Below are 21606 nucleotides of genomic sequence, written 5' to 3' on the forward strand. Positions count from 1 at the left end.
TAGATGTTGATTATATGGTCCTATGTGCATTTGCTGCACACAACACTAGTCTCAGAAATGTGGTTATCTTGCAAATAAGGAATACAATTCAGTTGAAATACTGAGATTTAACTCTCAATTTTTTATATGGATACAACACCAAGGAAATCATTGCAACATTGTGGTGAAAGAGAGAAAAATCAAGCTCTTATCCCATATGCTTAAAAGTTTAAGATACCTGAATATGTCAGTGAGAACCTAGAGTAATTTCCAAAAAAGCACGGTATCAATCTGACATAAATATCAATATATTAAGGTCACTTTCAATTTCTGCACCTTTATTTTATTTATTCTTTTGAAAATCCTCTAAGTTCTGGAAATTTGGGCAGATAGATTGGCCTGTTGTTGGTACTCTAAGTAATAAAATGATGCAATGTGTTGTTCACACCCTGCCCACGAGTCTGTTGTCTGAAGCTTTTGAAAGTATTTGAAATAAGGGACATTTCAGGAAAATCTGCCAAACAAAATAACAGAAGGTATCTCTTTCACAAGGGGTGCATTAGATATTTCATTATGAATCTGCCCTGAGGTCTGTTTGTTTCCTAAGGCAACCAGAGTACATATCTTCCAAACTGTCCACCATCTACTCTGGCTTGTAGGTAGCAGTTATGGGGAAAAAAAATTTTTAAAATAAGTGCAGTTTTCTGCCATCATTGTTCCGTCATTGTTTTTCATGTTATTTATTTCTCTGCCTTACACAGTGTTCTTGCCAAAGAATGGGAATATGTCTCCAGCAGAGTATGACATTTACACTGAGTTGCTGAAATAATGTCTAACCTGAAAGCTTTATGATTGAGCAACCACGTGTTTTGATGACCTAGGAGAAAATGTCCTAGGATGCTGTGAGTGTCAAAAAAAATCCTCTTAAAAATACATCCAACATCAGATTACTGGCTGTCCTGTGCTTATAACAGGTAACATCACAGTCAATCACTAGAAATGGTGCAGAGCACTGCAAACCTACCCCCACACTATAACAGAATTGCAGAATGGTTGGGGTTGGAAGGGAACTTGGGAGGTCTACTTATCCCACTTCCCTGTTCACACAGGGCTACCTACATCCTGTAGCCCAGGACTTCGTCCAGATGGCTTTTTAATATCTAAAAGCCTTCTGGACACTCTACAACCTCTCTCAGCCACTGCTGCCAGTGCTTTGTCACCCTCATAGTAAACAAGTTCTTCCTTATGCTTGGACAGAACATTCTAGGTTTCAGTTTGTGCTGGTTGCCTCTTGCTCTGTCACTGGGCACCAAAAAAAAAAGGCTGGCTGTCTTTTTTGGACCATCCCTTCAGATATTTATATACAGTGATAAGATTCTCCCAAGCTTTTTCTTCTCTAGAAAGAGAACATGTTCCATTCTGCCTTGTTTACAAACACAATCCATGTTATAAGCATTACCCCAAACATTCACCGGACAGTTATTTGCCCCATTCCACTTTAACTGAAGGGAAGAGCCTAAAGAGGCTACAGGATAGGCTCTTTTGTAACAGATCTTCAAAAGTTCAAGTTGAAAGGGCTTGTCCTGAGGTATCAAGCTGAAGCTAACGAAGTATGTGAATAAAAAGTATATATAACTATACTGCAAACAGAGAACATGGTGTGTAAGAGCCAACACCAGGACACAATTTGAATTAACCTAAGCTCTTATGACAAGAGTGAACATCCTCAAAGTTTTGCTTCCCACTTTCAAATGTTTTAGAAGATCTGGTTTTCAAAAAAATGCTGAGCACTTTCTGTTCCTTTCTCTTTTGAATAACACTCTCACACTTCAGATACTCAAATATACCACTTCAGACAATGAAACATTAGTCTTCAAATACCTGTCATCTAAACAAGGTATTCAGGCCTCTGAAGATAGGATGTAGTTGTTCTGAATTAAGTAGACAGGCCCTTGATAAATAGCCACAAATACAGTTGTTTACAAGTCAGTTTCCACTGTGAATCCTTTCTAGCTTTTACAAATTGAAACTAGAGCTGAAAAGTAAAAATTGCTTTATTCTAGGAGCTGAAGTGTACATAAATAGTAGACAGTCACTGATTCCACTCCAAACCTGTTTTCATCGTCTACCTCATTCGTGCTGTGTGAACTGAACACATGAAAGAACCTGCAATCCTTATACTTCAAACACGGAGCTACATGCTTTGCTTCACTTGGGATTATTGCAGCTGCAAAGAAGAAAAGGCCTGAAGAGGAATTTAGCAGAAAAACAGCCAGGTTCTAGAATATGGTTAGTGTTATACTCATTTTACTCAGATATCAAGTCCAATTCAGACTACATTCAATACTTTCCAGTTTGTCAGTCAGTTCCAATTACAAGGCACAGCTGTTTAGAACATTTTATAGAGTCATTTGAAGGCTCTATATTTAATCTGAATAATTCATAGTATTTGCTAAGAGCATTTGGTATTACTTTCAATTATGAGCATTGTCTTCTCAGAATGTAAAATAACTGGTACATATTTGGCTAGCTCTTCTACTTGCGCAAATTGATGCAGCTCCATTGGCTTGCAGTGGAGCGATTCCAACTTATGCGAGCAGTGTGGGCTACAGCACAGTTACAATGACTGTCACTCCTGAGGTACAAACCACTCAGCATCCGTGGCAGAGAGCATGGAGCTGCATGTTGTGGAAAGGCTGAGAGACCCTAAACTAACCCTCCATTTGGGAAGGCCGTTCTTGCTTCCCAAAGGGTAGCCATGGAGTTGTATATGTACATAGGCACACATTGTGTGTGTTATGTACAAGTACGCATTTATGGACGTAACATGGTGTTTTATGTGTGCATGTGTTCACACATACTGGTTCCCATTCTCAGTAGGGGAATGCTCTTTCAGGTGATTATGATGTAAGAAAGGTAGCAAAACGAGAGGGGCTGCAGAGCCCAGCCCTCTGAACTCACAGCTGACACAGTTAGGAGAGAATGCTTTCTGTATAAGAAAGTAAAGCGTGTGGGCCTGTAGTCATACCCCAAGATACATCCTCCTCCCTTTAGACATGTAATGGATAATAGTACAATAGTAATAAATATGTAATGAAGAAATACACAGGAGAATTTGGGGAGGTCACTTTTTTGAAAGCATTTGATGAGTATTTTTTTATTTCTTACTGCCAAAAGTCAGCGAGTTCCTAATTCATTAAAATGTTCAAATCTTGACAATTTTAATCAGACAATGGTGCAGAAAACTTTGAAAAACTCCAGATACAGTGAACCCAACAACTCCAGGTGAATCATGAGAAACATGAAAATTTCCTGAAGGCAGGCCACTTTCAGGTTCTGTCTCTTAGTCTGGTTCAAAGTACTGTCTCATTTGAGAACAACGATCTAGATGAGAGTTGCCCTTGATTTTTGCCAAGAGGTGCAAACTAACAAGTGTATTCTAAAATGTGAGAGGAACAAACCTGGGTACATACGCATGTTTCATACACTTGATATAATTTTCCGCTTTTGTTTGTTTTCCGCTTTTGTTTTTTGAGCAAACTCTTGTTTGCTGTGCTCCTGAAATATATAACATAGACTTAGCTATGGCAACTGAGGGTTGCATGTTTCTTGATGGCAGTTCACCTCTTTCCCATACATTTTATTTTCTGTGTACCATTTGAAAAACAAATAACCAGTCACCTTCTAGATGCCAGATGACCTTCTAGATGATACAGCTCTGTAACAACCTTCCCAACCAGGTGCACTAAGGTGCTCTGTCTCATTTTTTTTTTTCTGGAATCATCCTACTGTAAACAAGGAACTTTATATGACACAAGAAAATAAACTGAGCTAAACAAAAAGAGAAAAACTAACTGTTTCCTGGAGAAGAGGATACTGTCTCACATTCTGTATTGCTTTGTTCCAAAGTATCTTTAACTCAGCATGTAGAGAGATGATTGCAGCAATCCATGTCAAGTGTGTGCGTGTCCTCCTGGTGCAGAAGCGGTGGAAAGGGCCCTTTGATCCCCATCTGCTGCATTGCCCGGGTACTGCAGGATGCGCTGGTGGCCTCTGCAGGAGCGGCCAGGTGGCCCTCCCCGAGGACTAAAAATGAAAAAAATAAACCATAAATCTCAGCAGATGGATCCAATAGCACAGAAAAATTATACCCAAAAATATTAAATTTGATGATGACGACTGTGTAGTGAGACTTAACGTTTCCCTGAACCCCTACTGTGGTACTAAATACAGCCAGGTATTTAGGATAGAGCTCTAGGAAGGATCCAGTAAATTTTTTTTGCCACTCTAACGTGGTTATTAAGTTTATACACTACCTCAGTTGTATCTTATGTGCTATGCCAATTCTGGCTGTGGTCAGTCAGCAGACAATTACCTCACTGAAGCATATTCTTTGCTGGCTTGGAGGAGCAGTACTAAGGGAAATAAGAAGGTTTGTTGTAATATGTGCCTTGTACCACAAGCCAGACCATGAGCCACTCCAGACTGGAGTACAGGCTGTCCTTAATATTTAGGGAGGTGTCTACTGTGATTCCAGAACCTTCCTCCTACCTATCTCCCCTACCTGTCTCAGTCTCTGTGTTGTCACTGGCTGGCTGAACATGGCTTTCTTTGGCAGTGCTGCCCCACCACAGCTATGAATTTGTCTCCAATATTGAACAATAGTTGCATAGAACAGGCACTAGTATAAATATCAATATTTTGTTTAATTTTTTTTCTTGTAGGGAATTGAAAGGTGAGCAAAAAGTTTATCTTGCATAAATCTATAGGCCACTGTGTTAAACTCAATTTATAGTGAATGTTTGGCATATAGTTCTCAAGTGAATATGAATTTTCTTACAGTAGTATTTGCAAAGTGGGAATTTTACATCTAAGGCTGATCAAAACATTTGTTTTAAATTTCACCTGTGCTAGGCATTGCATAGTGGGTAGCCATCAGTGCAGTATTTCACATCTCTTCATATTCATTATATTGGCACAAGATTACTTGAAGAATCATTCAAGGGCTTTGGGGAAGTTGTGCTGGTTATTTTTAACAATGGGTTAAGTTTATAAACCCTGATTTAAAATTGATAAATGGAAACAATTCTATTGATGTTAACAGAATCAGGATTCTAAATGTTAAATGTGGCAAATCAGAAATTGGAGAAATTGCTGCCTTGATCCCAGGTACCTTTTGCCCACTGTTTGTCAAGTTAATGCCCTTCTGTTTGATATTTACTTCTTTGGACGTTGCTACCTCACTCCTTTTGCAAATCCATGTTAGCATTGATGTCATAAAGTAAGCAGAATGAATGTGTGAAATTGCTTGTAAAATTATCAAATGAAATGAATAGCAAATACGATGACTTTTTTTTTTAAGTTGAATAAGGAAACTGTCAGCAATGATGCACTCCTGTAATGCTTACTAGAGCTGAACAGTATATATATAAGTCTGTGCAAAAGAGGCAGCTAGGCAGAGCTCAGGATCTTCAAGGCTTGCCATAGTTGCAGAAGAGAGAGTAGCTCTTTCTGCAACTGCCACGTATTACTTCAAAGTATAATAAGGTAAGATTTATATGAACTACCAGTTATTTATTTGAGAAAGCCGAGTGCATTATCTGCATTGTGTTGCCCAAAGTTTGCAATAGAGGTGTGGATCTTTCAGCAAATTGGTGTTTTCTTCTGAGGTTATACTCACTGTTGTTTGGAGTCAATGACATCATCATTTAAATCTTTTAATGTATTGATTACTTCAACAAAGAATGATCCGAAAAAGGGAAATCGACAGTTTGTGTTGCAGAATTAATTGAAAGAAGGAAGAATAGCCATGAGAACATGAAAGACAAGAATTGTAGTAAGAATTTAAATGAGATACACAATTATTGATTTTTATATTTTTATCTCCTTTAGTACCTTCTGTAGAGATATTTAATTAATGTGAGTTTAAAATTATTCACTCCTTAGAGATACTGCCTAAATATGAATCAATGGGGATTAAGTTAGAAGCATGGAAACAAATTCAGTGAGTTTATGTGGACACTGATTTCAAACTGTCAAAGACAGATTGTCACTGTCACCCTACAGACTGTCACTCCACTGCCCCACTTTTAGATTAGTTTGTCTCAAGCAACTATTATTTTCATATCACTGTAAGATCAGAAAAGGAAATTTTATAGCACAGAAGTAAAATAAAAGCCTTTCAATAGTTATTGTGATTATTGTATAAAATTTAATTTAGTCTTCCATCCTACTATGGAATTCCTTAGACTAGAACTGTTGTATTTTACAGAACTTTCCACAAGGCATGTTAGGTAAATTAGATGTAAAATACACCTACCTGAAAAAGTAATTTATTTGTTTCTAGAAATTACTGCTATTTGCAGACAGTTTCCTGTCAACAGAAATTTATTTTATTCATTCATACATGTTCATATAAAAATATTTCCTTTTTTTACCACTTCATAATTTCCATTTTTAAACTGGAAATAAATACAAATGTGACTTTTGAAAGATTTTTTTGAAAACTCAGTGAAATTATGCTAGTTAAAATTGTACATAGCTACAAAAGATACCTGTAGCAGAATATATTAGAAAACTAGAAAAATCAAGTTGGTCAAGGAAATAATATTCAAATAAATATCTGATCAAGATTTGAGAGGTATATTTCTTACATATTTCTGGTGCTTCAAACTGAGATGTCTTAAATCTTTCATTTTTGATCAGAAAGAAATGAAAATATTTTCATTAGTCTAATATGCATAGGAATAAAAATTTTCTGTGTAAGATTAGCTTTAGTTTTCCTGCACCTTGACAATAAGTTTCCATGGTTTTTAGCAGTATCTACTGGTGACCTAAAAAACTTAGAGCAAATAAAACCTTTCTTCTGATTGGGAAATTAATTGATTAGCTAGCATAAACTAAGAAAATACTATTTTTCTGATCATCTCTTTTTCTCTATAAAACATGTCTATGTTACCAAGAATAAAATTACAATTTCTTCCTTTAAAACTGTATCTTATTTAACTTGTCAAGAACTGCTGTTGCTGGTTTGACTTACCAATAGCAAGTACTAAATGTTGAACAAACAAAACTGATTCTAAATTTTTTAAAGAACATATATGACAGAAGGTTAATAGTTTTTGACAAAGCTTATTTTATTAATAAGGATTCTCTTACCTGAAAATGTTATAAATTTCAAAAACTGCATTTATACATCTTTCTTTTTAATAATCTCCCTATTTTGATTCTGAAAAATTTAGAAAGAAGCTGAATATGCATTTAGCTTTAATCTTAATACTAAGGAATAAAGTGGCTAGTGGTACTGTTCACATCTGAAAGTTCTATAGGCCTGCGACATTAGAGTTAGAGCCAAGATAAACTGAAATCACTGAATATCTCTTTACTGACTACAGCGACTTTAAACTATTTTTTAATAAGTTTTGTATGAAAGAAAAGCTTTTGGTGTTGGATATTTCATTCCGCCCCAGTGACTTGGGTTTATGGCTAATCTGGATCGCCGTTTAATAAAGCTACAGACAGCTGTAAGCTAGGACTATTAAGCAGGGCAAATTTACTTACGTGTGGTGTAACAGGCAGACTTTATCTGGTGTCCAAGTCCAGGTTAATTCATTTACAGCCATATCAGCTGCCACAGGGGTCAATCACACCATTTTGAAATGACCACAACAGAGTCATTTCCCAAAGAATAGGCAGAGCTTTTGTTCCATTGCTAGAAGCCTATGAAATGTGAAATTATGCATTCTTTGAGATAAACATTGGATGTCAGTGTTGCACCACCAAATTACAGCTCCAAATGAAACAGTGAAAACAGATTTCAGTACTACAGTTAGGGTTTTAATAAGACTGACTACATGACCACCTGACCACCGTGGTATATGTTGGTACTATAGCAGGGTGTGTTCAAGTGAGAGAGTCAAATCTCATATACCAGGACAATGCACAAGGCAGAAACGAGTCTCCAGACACTGACGAAAAAATGAGCAACACTGGTAGTGGCTTTTGGTGGAGAGAGGGAAACTGACCCCATTGCTTAATAGTAAAATCCATCAGAAAATATTATAGTTGTACATTTATTTTCCTGGGTTTCAGCAATATTTGATTAAGATTTTGATTGCCTCAAGTATTTTGATACTGATACTGAAGTATTCTAGTAAAATATTCATATTATTCATTGAGATTCTCTTAAAAAATCAGGCCTCACAAAGTACCAGTAGCAATAGATTCTTCCTAACCATTGGTAAAACGCCTGCCAACAGTCAAGCTTTGCATCTCCAAGTATAAGTAATTTTAAAACAGATGGAAGAAACAGGTTTCAAAAAAAATCTGCTATGAAGGGGCAGAGAACTGGGGCAGAGTAGAAGCCCTACAGCAGTAAGATTTTTGATGCCAGAGATTACCTTTTCAGAGGTGTTCATATAGCCCCCTCATTTGCATTGCTCAGTGCAGATCCACCTCTCCATCTCAAAATGGAGTAATCTGCACCTTCACTACACATCGTTCCCTCATAATTTTCTAAGGCTTCCTCCACCCCACAGTGTATTTAAATTCAGACTATTGTGACAAGGCATTACAATAGAGAATATATATATTTTCACTCAGACTGCCTTATTTTATATATCATTGAACTTCAACAAGTAACTCCTGCAGTAGAGCCACAGGAGTATGGCACAGATTTCATTTAGTGGGGAGGGTGTTTTTTACTGGGACTTACTTTGCTACCACTTTACTTCAAGGCACTCATGTGTCCTATCTCCCTTTGTTTTTCAGACTGCACCATAAACTTCCATAGGAAAATGCCATGGATGGCAGAAGGGCTTTTTCAGATACACAAGTATCAGCCCAAGTACATGATGAAATTATTTCCAGTGACATTTTGCTGATGTGAACCCATTGCAACTTCTGTGAGAAAGAAAGAATGGGAAGCTGCTAATGTGACAGTATTCTTGACAAAGATTTGCTTTGTTTTTTCTCTAGTGAATGAGCTGGGGAAAAAATCGCAGTCACATCACTACCCCTAGTTTTGCAATAGAACTGTATTACAGATCTAGTGCTTGCCATCAGCTGAACACAGAGAAAAGGAGAGAGCAGACCTTTATCCTCACACTGCAAAAGAAAGTGAGGATGCAGTTGCTCTCAGCTCTCCTTGAGTTCTAAAATACAAACTACAGCCTAAAGACTGGAACAGAGACTACATCTTTTGAATGCCTACCCAAGGCCCTAAAATGTTACCCACTGGACATGGAACCCAAACTAGCAGGCTCTTTCTTCAGGTTTAGATCAGCATTAAGAATGTCTCTTTTCGATCTAATTGACTCAGACATATGTAAACAGTATAACATTTTTCTTTGTTGCCTTATTTCTGTTTTGACAGGCAATGAAAATGAAAAGCATTTATTTTGTTGCTGGTCTCCTTTTAATGATAGTTCAAGGCAGCTGGCAAAATCCTCTTCAGGATACAGAGGAGAAATCAAGGTAAATTCTTTAGACCAAACTTTTACAAATACTTGGCCTGAACTTAGTTTTCTTATACTTTGAAGCCAAACATACTATAATTTAAAGATAGCTTTACGCAGTTCTTAGTCTACCACTAAAATTGACAAATTTTTGATATTGCAAAGCATAGCACAGCAATTTGGGGTATTAAAACAATACCTACCTTATTTATCCAAGAAGAGTGAGTAATTGTGCAGTATCCAATCTACCATACAGATTCCTTTTACCAGACAGATAGTGATCAATATGCCACTTGCTTTCACTTTGTGGGAGTAAAACATAGTATTGTTAAAAGAAAAATCCATGCACTTGTAGACTGTACTGTAACTACTGCCGATTTACAAGGTCTAAACTTTTCACAGATCATTCAAAGCTTCCCATTCTGAACCAATAGATGAATCTAGACAGCCGAATGAAGTGAAACGTCACTCACAAGGCACATTCACCAGTGACTACACCAAGTACCTGGACACCAGACGAGCTCAGGACTTTGTGCAATGGTTAATGAGCACTAAAAGAAATGGGTAAGCTCTTTGGTCACATTGATACAGATCTTCATGCACAGAAACAGCCAAAAATCCAGCCAATTCACTTTCTTGGTATCAGCTTCCCATCTCAGACCATGGATAATCCTCAAATAAGTAAAGTACTTGAGGAAAATTTATATATACAATCATAGAATCATTTAGGTTGGAAAGGACCTCTAAGATCATTAAGTACAGCCATTAATAGAATATTAATATATTATTAGAAATGAGAAACATATGCAAAATCAGTCAAAATGATTTGGTTAAATCAAAGTGTAGTATCTGTTATGCCACCTAAAAAACTGTCTCAGCCTCTTCGGGGTACATTGTCTCAGTGAATGAATGAAGTTCAATATGAATAAAATATGTAAACATAATGTACAATTCTGGGCCATTAGGCCTTAACAAAACTTTCCTATCTATGGATAGTCTAATCCTGAGGTTTCATTTTTAAAAAGGGAGCTGAAGTTTAAGTTTTGTTGACCACTGGATAATTAACCCATATGACCAATATAAGTTGGCATATCTTTTTTCAAATACGCTTTGATTAAACTCAAGCTACCAAGCTGAGAGTAAGAATAATGTAAAAGTGTTTCAGTCTTGTGTTCTAGAGAAAATCTGTCCAAAAAGAATCCAGAAATCTATTATGTTAATGCTTCTAAATCTCTGTGGAAGCCTTTAAAGTATAAAGTAACAATTTCTACACATTGTATTAATTTGAATTCATATGTCTGAAATACAATGAATATAATATTCACCTGTCAGTCATGGGGGTTTACCATAATACTTAAATAATAACCAATACAAGCTTATGCAGGCTCTGCAGTGTATTGGTAATAATGATCTAATGATTGTTCAATTTCACTACAGCCAACAAGGACAGGAGGACAAAGAAAATGACAAAGTCCCTGACCAGCTCTCAAGGTATTCTATATGTCACAACTTGTTATTTGAAACCAGTCTGAGCTCATTTGCAGTTAAACAAGAAAGAAAACAACTAGTATTCTTTACAATGTTACCACAATCAAAGAAATATCAATCAAGTACGTTATTTCACACCAGCTGTTTACTGGTGTAAAAAAGAAGGAGGATATGTCTCTATGGTTTTTATTCCTGTACCTGTGTTCTATAGCTATATGCAGTGGGTGCAAGGAATGCAACAGGATGAGAATACATTTCAGGAAAGCACATTTCAAGTAATCAAGGAGAGCAGAGAATAAAATAAAAAGAAAATCAGTATAGAAAAAGGCTGAAGAAAAAAAACCAAACACATTATGTTGAAGAATAAAAAATCAGTGAGAAGATTAGTGAAAGGAAGATGGCCAGGAAAAATTGCAGAGAGCTGATTAAACATGATGCACTGCTCAGCCCTCAGCTCTCAGTCCCATGTCACATAAACTACTTATTACAGAAAGGAGAACACAAGACCTGCTGAAGGCCAGAATTCTGTTTCTTGACTGTGGTTTTGGGAAAGGGTTAGATAGATTGGAAATTTTAAATAAATAAATAAGAAATTGAGTAAGTGGTTTTGCAAAACAGATTAAAATACCTATATTCATTCTTTCATTTGTCAGAAAATCCAAAAAGGATAGCCCAGATCACAAAGATCCTTGAGTTCACACTGTCAATATTAATAACAAATTTGTAATAATGTTTCTGCTTCATTGAAACAGCATATCTCAAAAAAAATTAACATTTCATTAAAAATGCTCCAAACAACTCTAGTTAGCACTGCTGATGAAAAGTGCAGATGGTACTAAATTAGGAGGAATGGTGACATCCCAAGAAGAAAAAATAATAGAAAGAGCTAGATTTGGGCAGAGATTAGCAAATTCTGAAACAGAAATGCTAGGGAATTTGTTCATGGAAAATATTCCATAACATGCCTACTTCTCAGTGCAGTTTGCCTTCCCAAGAGCCACTGTAACATAATTTTGTGTTATATCAGAGAAAGAACCACAGTGAGGTGTAGGGAGGGAGAAGATAAATGTCTTTAACAAGATGGAGTTGATCAGGCTTGAAAGTTTTCCGAGATTATGACTTGGTCAGAGTGATGAATAAAAGGGTGTTCATAAAACAACTCAAAATGTAAATTTGAAAGGAATTAAGTCGGAATAGTTTGGCTCAGCAAAAAGAGGTGAAGATAAGAGGAACATCTAACAAAGGGTACCAAAAAGCATGTCTGTATAATACAATACAGCTTCTTGCTCATAGCTAATTAGTCTAGCAGAAGACCATTCCAATACAGCTGTAATTGCTTTCCACACCTGAACTGAGTTGTTCAGAACCAGTTTGGGAATCTCTGCACAAAACTGTATTGCATAGTACAGGCAATAGCTTTGGAACTGAAATATATCAGGAAAAAATATATCAAGACCAATTTGAGAAGCAAAAAGAACCCCTCTCTCTTATAGAAATGCTAGTCTGGCAAGTAGGAAATTTAAATCAATAAAGATTGTTAAAAAGTTAAATTCTTATGCAGTCTGCTCCTACGGTATTGCTCTTCTTTCAGCAATGCAATCTCCAAGCGTCATGCTGAATTTGAGAGACATGCTGAAGGCACCTACACCAGTGATATCACCTCTTATTTGGAAGGTCAAGCTGCCAAAGAGTTCATCGCCTGGTTAGTGAATGGACGAGGAAGAAGAGAGTAAGAATCCATCCATTCCTATTATTAAATTTTGCCTTGGTTTGGGGTTAGAAATCATGTCTGATGAAACTTTGATGTGTTTTTGATCATTCTTGCTGTACTTCATGCTTTCTTTTGTATTAGAAGATATTCTGTGGATAATAGACCACCACTTTACATTTTTAAGTTCAAATACAGATTGAAACCTGTTCAGTATGCTGTTACATTCTAAAAGGTCAAGTTTTATTTAAGGTCAACACATCTAAAAGTAAACCAGACCTTCCTCTTCTACCACCTTTCCCCCTTCACATAACATTGCTTACAGTCTCCTTAACTATCATTGAGATTATTCAAGGTAGTCATCTTAAATTGCCTTCTCTTTTTTTCTTTTGAAGCCAATCTTTTCCTCTGCAGTATTTCCAAGATTAAATTTTTCCCATATTATCATTGTTATCAGTTATCATCTGTACTCCATGTGCTGATGATCATTCCCAGCAGTAACTAATAACTTCTTTTCCTCTTCCCATGCTTCTCAGAGTCTCCCCAAGTTGCTGCTGCCATAACAACTACCATTTGCTATGACTATAACTTATTTTCCTTTTTAAGATGCCTCTAATTCTTTTGCTATGGTTCGCGGTTCCCTGGACACAATGCTCCACTAATGACTTCACCTACCTATGACTTCTTCCATTTCTATCTTGTTCTCCACATACTCCTTGCAGATTTCTCTATGCTATTCACTTCATGTACTCCCTCATGACTTTACATCTTTTGTCATGATGGTCTTACGCTTAGAATGGCATTACCTTCAGTCTCCTGCAGGCACCTTCTGCTCATCTATTTCCAGCTCTGCATGGTGAGGAGCTACACCATGCAGCTGCCACTCCCCACCTGTTAACCATACTTACTTGTGCCTTTAGACTGTAAGCTCCTTGGGGCAGGGATTTCAGTTCATCCTCTGAGTATATATTCTACCAGCTGTAAAGTACTATGTAAGTCTCTCGCATTACATAAAATATAATAATAAATAATAATAATAATAAAATACAATCTGTAAGACAAGATTGTGTGTTGTAGTTAAGGAAGACTAAATAGGTAAAACTAAGTTTTGTAAATATTGACAGTTTCCTGAAGAAAACAGAGTTAAATAAATTAGTTCAGCTATATAGAGAAGGGAAAAGCTGGTTCCGCTTCCTAGTTATGTTCAGACTTCCACTTGTTTTTCTGTCATGTTTTATTTTCATCAGCAGAAGTAGGGTATTTCTGTATCCATTTGAGAGAAACACAACCTCAGTTGAACTTAGAAACCTAGATGGGCAATTAATTGTAGACAACCCTTCTGCTTTCCAATATTTGGTATTACTTGTATATAGCCTTCCTTGAAATCAGCCAGTCTGCCTGTCATTGGATCCAGGGCCCAGGGTGCTTCAGCTTCAGCCCACCTTAGTGAAACCCATTAAAATCTTCCTATATTTGGTGGGATGAAACAAGAGAGGAAAGTTTTCTAAATCAAACTCTGGCTTTGACATACTGGTTTTCCAGCAGTCAAAAAAGAATAGAACAAGAATCAGGATCTGATTCCAAGTATAAAATGCTACATTCTATGTTTTTACATCAAAAAAGCACATAGGTTTTATACAGGTGCTTTACAGCTATTTCAACCATGCCCCTGCAAAAAAAAAAAAATTGCTGCTCCTGATATCTAAATTCTTATGCAATGTAATTTTAAGGAAATAACTAGGCCTTAAGTCCAAATAAAACAAAAAAAAAAAGGTATGAACATTTGACTGTAATATTTTAACAGTTGTATTTCCTAAATAACAATTCTTAGTAAAGGTACTGATGCCTAGTGTACATGGTATAGACATTGCAGACTGAGATATATTTTTGCATGTATGGCTTTTTCAAAGCTGCTGGAGAGGAGTTTAGGCTCACTGGAAGGAGCAGTTGTCTGGTTTGAAAATAATGCCTCAAGAGATGTTCTGACATGCGTCGTGCTGTACTGAGCCCTAACATCAGGCTCAGCCCTTAACTCCTTAAAATCGCAGGAAATATGCAGTGTAGTAGAACGCTGTAATAAGGCCCTTTTAAATCGTTTGTTTATTTAGATCTGCACATTGGTTGATAATTTCTTACCTTTGAAGTTTCCCAGAAAAAGCTCTTGTGGCCGAAGAAATGGGTCGAAGACATGCAGATGGCACTTTCACGAGTGATATCAACAAAGTCCTTGATGACATGGCTGCCAAAGAGTTCCTAAAATGGCTAATTAACACAAAAGTTACCCAAAGGTGCCTGAATTTTATACTATTCTTAATACCAGTGTTTAAAATGGATTTGTCACACATAGGAAAAATACTACTAATTTTTCTCTTAGCTAGTGATATATCTGTACTATGTTGCAAACTTTGTTACAGACAGATGAAGAAGGGTAAGACACTAAATGGAACTTGTTCCAAATGTTATTTGAATTTTTTTATCAATGCTGAACCTCTCTGATAGTTTCCTATTTAACTTGAGAGTAGTTTTGCCACCAACTGTTACCAGAAATAAGGTCAGATTAAATTATCGAAAAATAAAACTTTGCTTTGCATGGACATTATAAAATCAGAAATATTTATTGGTATAATTACATCAAATTGATTATTCTTTAAAGACTGTGATACAAAACACTGCCTTAAAATGCAGCTTGTCATTAGGGAACAGTGCTGTAATCTGTGTTCCTGACAGGTGACTGTTTAAGACCCTGCTTTAGTTCGCCTGTATGTAGGCAAAGCAGCATTTTCTAAGTGAGCTCTGCAAACAGGTTAATAGTTGGGAATTGTTTGTTAAAATTAACAAAGCATTTAAAAAATAATTAAATGCCAACTCAAGACACTTGTGAGTGGCCAGATTTTTTTTAAATGTTGGATTTCCCCTTTGCATTACTGAAGCCCCCAAAAAGACTAGTTGATTTTGGAAATCTGAAACAACAAATATTGTCTCAAAAAATTTAGAAGGTACAGTTAAAATACGGTTTTTATTAGCATGTTACTATTTTTGTGTTTGTAGTTCAGCATTGAAACAAACAATTTAGGAAAAGAATCGATTAGAAGCTAGTAAAACACTTTTCTTTTAGGAATAATTGTTTTCAATCTGTTATTAGAGATAGGCATTGAGAGGTCTGTGGAACTAACATCTGCTCACTCTTAAACAGAAAAAATATGTTCCACACATATTTCATAAATCTTAGGAGACTTAGAATATTTCCTAATTGCTGCTGCTTTTTTTCTTTTCTTTTCCCCCCAGAGACCTTTTGGAAGAATACCAGTAAAAATGCAGAATAAAAAGGGATAAATGAAGATCTTCATTTCATCAACTGCCAGTTATTAAGAGATTCTGAAATCTGTATTTTGTCATTTACATTTGGTGTAACAAAGCTATGTCACCTTGCATGCCAGGAAATAATTGTACTATAGTTTAGTGTTGCCAAAGGTTTATATATGGAAAACCTGTTGTCTAAGGGATGGTTTTCTTAACAGCTTTAAGACTATGAAAGTTCGATAACTTCATATTTTCCATTTATTAGGACTAAAGTAACTTCATTTATATTTAAGGATAAAATTATTTTTCTAAAAAATTTACTTCTACACACAAATTATTCAATCACCTATTATATGTTTAATTCATAAGGGGCTGGCAGTTACAAATGCCTGAGAAGTGAATATCCCTCTTAAAACCTTTGTTATAAAAAGGCTAAGCTTTAAGGATATTAAATGATAGCCTTAAATAAATTTTTTCAAGCTTCTTTTCTGTTGACTTCTCGTGTGTATATGCCGTGTGCCTCTTTGCAGTCCATTTCATTTTATTTTAATATTTTAGTGTCACTGAGATCTTAAAAGTGGTTTCTTTGGAATGATAAAACAAACTCAGCATTCTGTTCCATCATGTTTTGTCCACAATGATTCCCAGAAAAGAGTTGTGTGACCTTTGAATTATCTTTAGTTGAAAAAGAAATCATGTAAGATGAAGCAAAAGAGGGGAACATGACTGAAGAGACAGTTATTCTTCATTACCATAAATTCTGGCTCAGAACAGGAGGACAGCTTTGAAAAATGTTAAGTGCAATATACTCCGTAAGTGTGGAAACTGCCCCATAACTTTTCTTCAAATTTTTTGAGATTGCCAAGTCAAACCAATGCAAACAGCCCTCTAATCAATGTTTCCTTCCTTCCTTCCTTCCTTCCTTCCTTCCTTCCTTCCTTCCTTCCTTCCTTCCTTCCTTCCTTCCTTCCTTCCTTCCTTCCTTCCTTCCTTCCTTCCTTCCTTCCTTCCTTCCTTCCTTTCCGAATTCCTTCCTTCCTTCCTTCCGAATTCCTTCCTTCCGAATTCCTTCCTTCCTTCCTTCCTTCCTTCCTTCCTTCCTTCCTTCTCTGAGAACCACTTTTATGTGGTGTTACCTCCTATTTCCAATGACTACCCAAACCCCCTTTTCTCCCCTCACTATTTTAGCAATGTACCAGGGATCTTCATTAAAATGTCCTAAAGGGCAAGTGGTTTAAGAGAAATCCCATGGGCCTAGCAAGTATCTAGTAGAAGTTGATATGAAGTAGGACCATTGTTGAATCAGAATTAGTACCTATAATTTTTGCTGGGAATAAAAGTTTTATGGGAATAAATTTTTTAAAAGCATCTGAAACTTTCACTGATAATCTAGAATTTCTGGGAAAATATTAGATCACTCTTCCAAAGTGCTATAGGAATGAATATTCTGTAATTTCAGATCAGGGCAGATCATACCCAATTTGGCATCTTGATCAGCTTCTTGATAGCAACAGAAAGCTGTTCTAACAACCCAACTTTAAACAATTTAAACTCAATAGAATCTTGCACTAAAAAAAAAAAAAATCATAGCATCCACTATACCCCTGGAGATTAAAAAAAAAAAAAGGAGGCTATGTATACATATTAGTTTATTTAATCCCATTTGTACACAGTGGTTTGGGTCCATGTGGAACTGGAAAAGATTCAGTTATACACAGTTGGATACATATGGCCCAGGATAAAATGGTACGAGGTAACTTTTCTGTTTCAAAGACTGAACAATTGTCTTTGAAATGTTTTATTTCACTTTGTCGAGGATATTTTAGTGTTCTAAGGATAGGATTCCTAAGTTACAAATCCTTTTTTCCACAGTGTCTGTCACCAGGGTATTTGAGCCCCTTCTGGTGATGGCTTTGTCAGCTATGAAAATACTGGTCTTTCCACACTTTTACAAATCATATGCTTTAGGAACAGAGGGGCATAAATTATTTTCTCAAGTTTATTCAGCTTGTCTGGAACACAACAAAAACATTTAACCTCTAATTTTCTAAGTCCCAATCTAGAGCATGAACCAAAATTAACCCTTTCTTCAGAAGTGAGATGAAGTTGAGCTTGTAATCAGAAATATCAAACACATGTTTCAGCTCAACAGGACTAGGATTTACATATCCTGAAATCAGAGAGCAAGTCCATATGGGATCATTAATAAGGTATGTCCTGGATATTTCTCACACATGCTACATGAAATTCAGTGAACAGTATAAATATAGGGAGAAATAAGTCGCCATCTCTTCGCCTTTACTACACAATAGCTGGAGTCCTCTGTGTATTGCATAAGTGCTGCCTTGAACTTCCAGGTGGTCTTATATTTAAAAGTGTTCCCATTGTATTTTATTTGCTGAGCACACAGCATCTTTCCCCTTCCACACTAATTATTAAGTAATAATAAGCATATTGCAGTAAAAGACAGCTACTTGGAATTAATACCAAGAAAAAAAAAAAAAAGAACGAAACCTGAGACACTCTAACCATTCAACTGTGCTCAGAGGACATGTAGTAAGAATCTGTAGTTGCCAGGAAAATAATTTTATAAAGAAAAACACACAAACTTGAAAGAACTGAGTGACAGCTGCTACTAGCCACACTGAAATGGTTGTCCCAGTGACATAATCACATAACATAGGGATTTTTCTTTCCTGATTTACAGTTAACACTTTCTTCACAATCCTCTCAAACAGAACTAATGCAAAGATGTGCTACAAAACTGCCATGGTATTTCAACTTCATATGCAAAGAAAAAATGAAACTATTTCTGAAAAAAACAACATTTTTAATATATTTGTAGTCAAAAGACACACTTAGTCCAGAAGAACTTGAACACTCCTCAGTGCTAACAGCACTTTTGCCTTCTTTTCTTCACAGCACATTTGAAGTGAGCCACTGAATCCGTGCAAAACTTTATCCAGCACATATTTTGTCTCCCACAGCTACACATTGAGAAATCTGGAATACATCATTGCACCTGTAAAGTAAACTGTACACATTTTAGTCACAATTTTTTTTTATTCTGCAGAGAGCTTAAGTTTTCCATTTTTGCAGTTTGACTCTTCCAAATATTTCTGGAGGAAATGCTCAAATATATAAACAGATGTCTAACAAAGCCTTGAGTTTTACTGAGGCTAGAGGTCTGAAGAAGACATCACATCTGGCAGGTTCCCCAAGTGTTTGGGAAAGTCAACCTCAGGCTGAAAGCTGTATTTTCATTCTTTTCTAGTAAGTAGCTCTTTGCAATTATGCAACTTCTTTATGAATACAACAGTGCTGAGCATACAATATGAAGCTACAGCTTCTCAAATTTCATCATGTAGCAGCCGCTGCTGGATATTTATTTGTTTAATTCCTTGGCATTTCCTGGCTAATACATATCTGATTACAAAAGAACACCATAGTATAAAGTAACTTGAAATATTTAGCTGCAGGAACTTTTTTAAGTCTCAGGCTGTCACAAAAGACAATCTGACGGGGAACCAGAAGCACAACCATAACAATAATTTTTGGGATCATGGGCATTTTTTTGATCAGTCAGGAGGAACTCGAGATTTTTTCAAGTTGCAGAGAATCACTGTTAGGAACCATTGCAACTAAATGGAAAACATATTCTGCTATACTGACTCTTACTGGAACTTTCAGGTGGTTCTGCATACAGATTTTACAGAGACTGCGTAAGTCTCTCTGGCATGACCAGAGTCAGAAGCACTGTGGATTATTAAAAATTTTATCTAGACACAGGAACACAGATTTCCAAAGACACTTAAAATTGTGTTCCCACAGAAACCATCAGTAGCCAGACACATGCTTTGACAGTACTGCTCCTTTTTTCTCCTTAGAATTCACCACTGAGAAACTTTAAAACCTTGCAGATAATCTCTCAAAATAATACTAAACTGCAACTTGGCTATGAAAAGCTACAAAACATTCAGGTACATTTTTTCACAAGACTGACATTACTTGACTGTGCTGTATTTTGAGACATTGTGATGATCACTACTTAAATGCTTAGGGGGAAAAAAAAGCACAGATTGGTTGTATTATATATATATGCTGTGATTCCTACTCATTAGGAAAAGGAAAATTCACCCTGGGGTGGTGAGGAGTGGTGGTGTTTTGTTTTTCTTTTTGATTGTTGATAAGACAAACAGGTGCACAGTACACTGGACAGACCTTTAAGTGGAGCTGTAAGATATTCTGAAACACTGGTCATGCATCTGTCTTGGGGTGACTTTATGATGTGTATCCCATATCACTGCCCTATGCCCAGAAATTAATTTTTGTGCCTTTCTATGCCTTTAAGCCTGAGAGGGGGAAGGAAAAACTGAGCAAAACTTTTTCAAAGCAGCATACAATGATATACTGCTTCGAAAAGTAATGTAAAAGAGTGTCATTTCACTGTGACTTTACTTTATAGAAGTGGACTTACCTGTACTCAGAGATTAGTGGTTTGCAAGCTGTGAAATTGCAGCATATTGGACCCTACATGGTAAACATACACTGTGCTACCTGGAACCACTGTCAGGGCACATAAATGACGTTCCTGAGGTAAACTGATATAGCCATCACAGCGTAAATTCGTAACTAGTACCAACTGCTACCTTCAAGGAGAATGGTATACAATAGTGAGCAAGAACATGTTTGTATCTACAGGAAGTCTGTTAGCTTCCATACAGACATATCTTTAATGTTTCTAAACACTTTGGGTTATACAAAAGGAGACTTTTTTATCACAAAAAGCTATTAACCCACTTGCAGACACAGGTTTCTTAAGAAACAGACGCAAAATATTAAATGCTGTGCTCCATCTGCAGAAGTAGAATGAAGGAGCAAGCAGCACAACCTTACTGAAAGCTTTGACAAGTACTTTGAAGGCGAGTCTAAGAACATTTGTTATTTCCCTTGACTTGAAATCTTGCTTCAGCAGATCATATACTTTTTCTGTTACATTTCTGAACTTGTGAAATACCTGCATCTGTCTCTGGTAACTACTAGTGTTCTGCAATCAGAGGGGGGAAATCTAACATGGACAATCCCAAAAGCACCACTCATAATTACTTTTTGGAGGCTAGGGCTCTTAAAATAATCTAGAAACTCCCCGAGTTTTCTGACTACCTGGTAACACTCAGATTTTTAAACAATCAAAAGCTTTACTGTTTTGATTTACATGTTATTCTGTCTTTTCCAAAAATTTGTCCTACTTTCACAGTACATACTCAAAATTCTCCTTGGAAAGGGAATCATGTAATAAACAAGGGTGATCTTCAGCACTAAATTTTAAACTTTTGTCCTATACTTCCATTTTCTGGTCTTAATTTAAAAACACACTTAGCAGACTTACACATCTATCTCCAGTGCCAAACAAATAAGTATAAGCCCTTCCTGCAATTTTATCAGTTCTTTCATGACTTGATTGTCAGAGAAAGAAGTTCAAAAAGCAGAAACTTTACAAGAATTGCTGGGGTTAGCAAAACATTGGGAGCTTTTCCATCAGCGTTTGAAGGCATTTCATTTCTGGGCCGTTATCTGATTTCCGACAGAAGTCCCACCGGTGTCCCAAGTGCCTCCTGTGCCGCGTACAGCTGTGTCACCGCGCTCCAGGGATGTGAACTGACGGAGAAACCGCCG

The 21606-nt window shown here is 36.4% G+C and overlaps 1 protein-coding gene across 2 annotated transcripts; it reads left to right on the plus strand.

Annotated features, from left to right (window-relative positions):
- Positions 1-527: 527 nt before the first annotated feature.
- Positions 528-16438, plus strand: GCG (glucagon). 2 transcript variants are annotated; one of them, XM_017726527.1, is made up of 7 exons: positions 528-2268; positions 9353-9453; positions 9837-9998; positions 10872-10925; positions 12514-12651; positions 14775-14918; positions 15916-16438. In XM_017726527.1, exons 1-7 carry the CDS (start codon positions 2266-2268, stop codon positions 15938-15940), a joined length of 627 nt encoding a protein of 208 aa, XP_017582016.1. In that variant the 5' UTR covers positions 528-2265; the 3' UTR covers positions 15941-16438. The 2 variants fall into 2 exon arrangements, with proteins under 2 accessions (XP_017582016.1, XP_008642943.1); XM_008644721.2 differs by lacking the exon at positions 528-2268 and adding an exon at positions 2277-5526.
- Positions 16439-21606: the final 5168 nt, after the last annotated feature.

Source organism: Corvus brachyrhynchos, unplaced genomic scaffold (genome assembly GCF_000691975.1).
Source record: "Corvus brachyrhynchos isolate BGI_N302 unplaced genomic scaffold, ASM69197v1 scaffold490, whole genome shotgun sequence".
NCBI lineage: Eukaryota > Metazoa > Chordata > Aves > Passeriformes > Corvidae > Corvus > Corvus brachyrhynchos.